The sequence below is a fragment of the Lagopus leucura genome, unplaced genomic scaffold (genome assembly GCF_019238085.1).
Source record: "Lagopus leucura isolate 7727_CA_CO unplaced genomic scaffold, USGS_WTPT01 Super-Scaffold_100110, whole genome shotgun sequence".
NCBI lineage: Eukaryota > Metazoa > Chordata > Aves > Galliformes > Phasianidae > Lagopus > Lagopus leucura.
The window spans coordinates 12,777-19,490 of NW_024962326.1; the positions used below are offsets into that span (position 1 = coordinate 12,777).

General features: G+C 53.5%; 2 protein-coding genes across 4 annotated transcripts in view; both read right to left on the reverse strand.

Moving 5' to 3' along the window:
- BIN2 (bridging integrator 2) overlaps positions 1-907 on the reverse strand; it is an 8,190-nt gene extending 7,283 nt beyond the window's left edge. For both annotated transcript variants that reach the window (XR_006181694.1, XM_042887786.1), the window contains exon 1: positions 748-907. Coding sequence is in view for 1 of the 2 variants with exons in the window: in XM_042887786.1 (XP_042743720.1) it covers positions 748-822 (75 nt within the window). In the remaining variant the exon portion in view is untranslated. The remainder of the gene's footprint in view (positions 1-747) is intronic.
- Positions 908-1,641: 734 nt separating this feature from the next.
- Positions 1,642-5,805, reverse strand: CELA1 (chymotrypsin like elastase 1). Of its 2 annotated transcripts, XM_042887782.1 has the most exons (8): positions 5,615-5,805; positions 5,431-5,513; positions 4,973-5,073; positions 4,230-4,355; positions 3,492-3,628; positions 2,390-2,535; positions 2,166-2,315; positions 1,642-1,773 (listed from the first exon to the last, which is right to left on the reverse strand). In XM_042887782.1, the coding sequence occupies exons 1-8, from the start codon at positions 5,652-5,654 to the stop codon at positions 1,762-1,764; spliced, it is 795 nt and encodes a 264-aa protein (XP_042743716.1). In that variant the 5' UTR covers positions 5,655-5,805; the 3' UTR covers positions 1,642-1,761. The 2 variants fall into 2 exon arrangements, with proteins under 2 accessions (XP_042743716.1, XP_042743715.1); XM_042887781.1 differs by lacking the exon at positions 5,615-5,805 and having other exon boundaries at positions 5,431-5,580.
- Between the last annotated feature and the right edge of the window lie 909 nt (positions 5,806-6,714).

Sequence of the window (6,714 nt, forward strand, 5' to 3'; positions counted from 1 at the left end):
GGGGATGGTATGGGGATGGAAGAGGAATGTAACGGGGATGGTATGGGGTTGGAACGAGGATGGTGTGGGGGTGGAACAGGGATGGGACAGGGTGTCATACAGTGGGTGAATACTGATGCAAATGAAGCCCTAAAGTACTGCCCCAGTGGGAATTGGTGACACTGCTGCAGGGAGGAAGAGGAGGAGGAATAGCTGTGGGTGAAGGCCACCCCCACGTCCCCACCGCAGAACCACGGAAGCGTGTCCTGGGCTGATACGGTCACGGAAGAGCTGAATTTAGCCCTAACCAGGAACCGTGGGAGCTGCTCCTTCCATTGTTGGGGTTGAAATGTCCCCCAACCACGGCCAATCGCCCCATTTCAGCCCACTTCCGCAGCCCTTCCCCCCACTTCCTGCCATGGGCTGCACCCACACTGCGGGGCCATCCTGACCCTGGGTTCTGTTGGCCCTGGGGGACGTGGGGACAGCCCCATAGAACCCCATTCCAGCATCACCCACCCCATGGCCTGCACCACAAGTACTTTTGGGGAGAAAATCCCACTTTTATGAAGCATTTCGGGGGGCTGTGAGGAGCAGCATGCAAAACTGAAGCCTTGCAGCACTGTGGGGCACCCAACCGGATACCCTGTGAGCACCCATGGGAGGAGAGAGGTGCACGGTGAGCAGAGCCCATCGGGGCTGCCCCACCTCACCCTGCAAAAACCCAACCGAAAAATGAAAGTCGAGGGTGGTGAGGCCATGCCCTACCTTCTCCTGTGCCCGGCTGAAGTGCTTCTGGACCTGCTTGGCGAACAGCCCGGCCCCGCTCTTGCCCTCAGCCATGGTTGCTGATGGCTGCGGGGTTCTGCTTGCAGCATCAGCTGTGGTTTGGTTTCTGCTGCGGAAGTTCGAAGCGATGCATCCGCTGAGCTCCGGGCACCCCCGAAACACACAACCAGGGGGTGGGACGGGGAGGGGAGAACACACAGCCGAGCTGTGGCACTTCTCACCCACGTTTCTGTTTTGAGTTTCAATTTTGCTTTTGGACTCACTTCTGCAATTCTTTGCTGTTTGTTTCCCACCTCGAGCGCCATCAGCCGCTCACCAGTGGGGTGTGTGGTTGTGCTTCGACCCTGCAGCACTGGGAGAGGTGATAACAGCACCACATCCATCCCCTCTCATTCATTGCAAATGAATTTGCTCTGGATGTCCTCGAGCCCAATGGGGGGTGTGGGGAGCACGAGGCACTGTGGGACATGGGGGTGGCATGGGGAAGGGGTTGGGGATGGGGATGGTGTGTGGGGTGGAATGAGAATGGGGATGGGATAGAACATGGATGAGTTGGAGATGGAATGGGGATGGGGACGGGGATGGGATGGGGATGGGGATGGGATTGAGGGTCTACGATAAGTCCTTCCCCTGACAGCTTCCTGCTCCTCAGGGGAGCAGTTTTTCCCTTCTTTCATCCAAGGACACTTCAGCTTTCCAGGCCTGGTTGTTTTTTCCAAGACTCTGTGCAAGGCAGAAGGGGGCCTGGCCAAAGGGAACCTGACAAAAAGGATACTGCAAATGATGAGATTGGAGAAGAATTGCACGAACGCAGGCAAAAGAAGTGGGGCAGGGCATCCCCAGCGTTGCTGAGGAGAAACAACAGCCAGCACGTTCTCGCTGAAGAACACAGTTTATTGATGCTAGCTTTGAGACATAAATGTCCCCAGCTGAAATGCTCTATGTCCACATTCACAGCTGGGGTTGGGGTTCTCCTCCTGCTGCTGCTTTGTTCTAAGAGATCACCTGGAGGGAGAACGAGGAGTGTAACCCCACAAATCCACAGCACTCCCATTGAGTCGCTAGCATGGCCCTAATGGGTGCTGCACACCCCACTGAGTGCTCCATGCCCCATTGGGTGCCCTATTCCTCGGGTGCTCCATTCCCCATTGGATACTCCATCCCTGTTGAGTACTTCACACCCCATTGGATGCTCTATTCCCCACTGGTTGTTCCATTTCCCTTGGAGTTCTCCACTCTGTTGGGTGTTCCACATCCCACTGGGTGCTCTATTCCCCATTGGGTTCTCCATTTCCCCTTGGGTGCTCCACGCCTTCCCAGTGGGTGGAGAAGCCATGCAAGCCCCCTTCACACGACCCCACTGGAAAAAACAAAACCCTTCCACCCCGTCTCCTTACGCTGGATATCCAGGAGATGTAGGCAGAGACGCGGGTGAAGACGGTGGGCTTGTTGCGTGTGTTGCAGCCCAAGCTGGAGACGAAGCTGGTGATGCCGTGCACTTGGTACACCCCATCAACTTCACAGTTCAGGGGGCCTCCCGAGTCGCCCTATGGAGGGGCACCCATCAGAGCGGGGCTGTAACAGGGCTGGGGGTTGAGGCAGTGAGGTGACAGGGCTGTACCTGGCAGCCGGCGCGCACGCCATCCCCGCCGGCACAGATCATGGTGTTCTTGACAGTGGAGCCCCAGTAGGAGGACCTGGAGCAGGTGCTGTAGCTCACGACGGGCAGGTACGCCTGCTGCAGCACGCTCGACAGCTGCCCATTGGCTGCAAGTGACCAAGGGTCCATTAAAACCCATAGACCCCATAACACCCCCCAAAATATTTGCACGGCAGCATCCAACCTTGAGCATCCCATAGAACCTCTGAAAATATTTGCACGACAACATCCATCCCACGGGGGACCTCATCCCGTGTCCAAAAGTGATTAACCTCCTCCATTTTCCCACATCCTTAATGAATTTTCGTGAGCCCTGTAAAACTCCTCAATATTTTTTGCATGACCTCATCCAACCTTGAGCATCCCCACGTCTTGTAGGACTTCAACCCACTTCCAAAAAGGATTTACCTCCTCCATTTCCCCATTTTGTTAGGGGATTTTGGTGAGCTCTATAAAACACCCCAAAATATGTTCATGACCGCATCCAACCTTAGGCACCTCACAAAATCTCCCCAGATATTTGCATGACCACATCCATCCCTTATAGGATGCCTTGTAGGACTTCAACCCACTTCCAGGAACGATTAACCTCTCCCATTTTTCCCACATTTTTAGTGAATTTTAGCAAGATCTGGAAGACCCCCCCAAAATTTTGCATGACCGCATCCAACCCTGAGCATCCTCATGTCTTGTGGGACCTCAACCCCCTTCCAAAAAGGATTTACCTCCCGTCTTTTTGTTTTCAGTAGATTTTGACGAGTCCCGTAAAACTCCCCCAGTACATTTCATGATCCCATCCAACCATGAGCATCTCCTTGCCTTGTAGGGTCTCAATTCGCTTCCAGAAAGGACGAACCTCCCCCATTTTCCCACATTTTGGGGGGATTTTTGTTGATCCCCACAAAACTCCCCGTTACATTCGCACCACCAAATCCGTCCCCACTCACAACGCCTCGTGGGACCTCAACCCACTTCCAAAACCTGACAAGCAACCCCAATTCCCTAAAATCTTCAGGGATTTGGGGATGAGTGTCCCTGGGATGCCCGTGTCGGTGGCACTCACTGCGGGTCAGCCCCCAGCCGCTGATGTAGCAGGGGTAGTTGTTGGACAGCACTGTGCCCTGGCTGGGCAGCACCGCCAGCTGCACGTAGCTGTTGAGCGTGGCAGAACCCGACAGGCGGAGCAGCGCAATGTCGTAGCTGTGGGGAATCACAGAATCACAGCATTGTAGGGGTTGGAAGGGACCTCCACACATCATGGAGTCCAACCCCCTGCCAAAGCCGTTCCTACAGCAGGTCGCACAGGGAGGCATCTAGGCAGGTCTTGAACATCTCCAGAGAAGGAGACTCCACCACCTCCCTGCAGCCTGTTCCAGTGAACAGTGGGACCCATGGAGACACGTTGGGACCCATAGACTCCCCCACCTCCCTGCAGCCTGTTCCAGTGCTCCGTCACCTCACTGTACAGAAGTTCTTGCATACATTTGTGCAGAACTTCCTATGCTGCAGTTTCCGGCCGTTTCCCTTTGTCCTGTCTCCACTCACCACTGAAAAGAGTCCGGCCTCGCCATGCTGCCCCCCACACCTTAGATATTTATAGACCTGGATCAGGTCCCCTCTCAGTCTTTTTTTCTCCAGGCTGAACAGACCCAGTTCACTCAGCCTTTCCTCATAGCAGAGATGCTCCAGGCCCCTCATCATCTTTGTGGGGAGGATGCACAGGGCGCTGTAGAGCACCTGGAGAAGCCCCCATCCCCCTGCAGCTCTCCCTCCTGACAACCCCCCTCCCCGGGTGCGTTACCCAGCTGCCACATTGTTGGAGTTCCAGTTGGGGTGGATGTAGATGCTGCTGACGCTGAAGGTCTGCTCGGTGCCCTCGCTCTGGTAGATGTTGTGGTCACCGGCGACGACGCGGTAATTCAGGTTACTGCAAAAAAAGCACAGGATCAGGACCCACACTGCCATTGCTTCGAGGGTTAACACAACAGGACTGAGGAAGTGACTTGGCTTTGATGAACAGACTCAACGGAAAATAATCAAATCCCGTTTTTAACTCAACATTTCTCATGTATACATTCATGCTTTCTCTGTGTGTGCAATAGAAACTTCTAATTCTTTATTGACACCATGGACACAGGGATAGAAAGGAGGAATAATAATCCTATGGTTCTATGATCTTTCAGGACCCTTCCAGCCCAATGTTCTCTGGTTCTATGATCTTTCAGAACCCTTCCAGCCCAATATTCTCTGGTTCTATGATCTTTCAGGACCCTTCCAGCCCAATGTTCTATGGTTATGGTTCTATGATCTCTAGGGGTTCTTCCAGCCCAACTATCCTATGGTTCTATAGTGAAGAGTCATCCATACAAGAAGATGCTTGCAGGGATCATTCTCCTTACTGGAAAGATCAGCAAAGACCCCCAGTCCTTAACAGAAAGGACTGCCACTCTCTGGGTGGGGACAGCTAATTTTTTCTTTTTTTTTTCTTTTTTTGATGGAAAAATGGCACTTTCAGGAGACAGTGGGGCTCCCACGGCTGCTCACCTGTCTACGCAGTGGGCTGCTGTCATCACCCAGTTCTGTCGGATGAGGGACCCTCCACAGGTGTGGTGCCAGCTGCCCCCGGAGTAATACTGGAGGGAGATCTGGGGGGAAACAGCACAGGGTGAGATGTGGAAACGGGAGCTCCCAGGGGGTGGGAACACAAAGGGGGCAGGAAACCCAAAGGGTATGGGAGACCCAAGGGGAAGAGAGCCTGAAAGGGACAGGAGACCCACGGAGATGGGAGATCCAAGGAGGCAGGGATAAGATATCCAAGGGGATGGGAACTCTGAGGGAACAGAAGAACCAAGGGGATGGGATACCCAGAAGGGATGGGAGCCCAAAGGAGATGGGAATCCTGAGGGGATGGGATGCCCAAGGAGATGGGAGATCCAAAGGGATGGGAGACCAGATAGGATGGAATCCCACTGGGTTCATCACCAGTCCCCAACACAATCCACCTGTGAGGGCCAAGCATGTGATTGCGCCTCGGTCCCCCCAACCACACGTTGCATCCCACCAGAACCCGGCTCTGCATGGCATCCTGTGGGGAAAGGACAGTGACAGCCGTGCACCCATTGCTCCCTGGAGCCCCAAATCTGTGAGCTCATTAGCAGCTAACGAGCCCTGGGCACAGGAACTCACCACACAGCGCGAGGGCAGCGAGGAGCAGGAGCTGCAGCATGGTGACAGCGTGGCCAAGACTTCACCTCACGCTGCTTTATAGGGGATGAGGAGGAGGTATGGGAGCCCCACAGGTGGCCTGGCCCTATCAAGCAGCCTTGGTCCCTTTTCCAAAACACACATGGCCATGAAAGTCGGGAGCCAAGAGCTAAAAGTAGCCTCAATGCAAGCAAGCTGCAGTAAACTCGTTTATTTTAATCCATTTTTCACAATGGGGGCAGGATGTGCTCACCTGGCTTCAGCTATCAGCACAGAGTACCTGCACGGCCATATCTTGACTTCTGGGGGCTCAGGATTGCCATGGGTAGAACTGGGTTGTGCCTCTGCTGTGTGTGCCCTTCTGTGCTGATAAAAACGAAGAGGTGATTAATCAGAGACAATTTTTCCCCATGAAACCTCACGTTTTCTACCTCTGTGCATTTGTTGAGCTGAAATATTTCGGTCTGTCACAAAGAAACTGACTTCTGGCAAAATGAATAAAGAAAAAGGAATCCAGCCCATGTATATTTTCTGCCTGTTAGAAATGAATGGAGGCTGTTCTGGGGTCCTTCGGCAATGGCACGCTTCTGGCAGGGCGTAATCCAAGTGAAGGGTGGACAGTTGGGTGGAGGAGGGTTCGGTTGGATGGTTCGGGTGGTGAGGGGTGGTGACCCCCAGGCCTGTCTTCAATGTCTTTAACAGTGACATCAGTGGTGTGCCCTCAGAACGCTGGCAGATGGCACCGAGCTGAGTGGTGCAGTTGGTATGAGAGAAGGAGCTATCCTATCGTATGTGATCTTTAAGGACCTTTCCAACTAAACCGTAACAACATTCTATGATCTTTCAGGACCCTTTCAATCTAATTATCCTATGGTTCTGTGATCTTTAAGCAAAATTCTAACTCAATCATCCAATGGCTTCATGACCTTTCAGGACCCTTCCAACCCAACAATCCTATGGTTCCATGACCTTTCAGGACCCTTCCAACCCCACTATCCTATGGTTCCATGACCTTTCAGGACCCTTCCAACCCCACTATCCTATGGTTCCACGACCTTTCAGGACCCTTCCAACCCCACTAT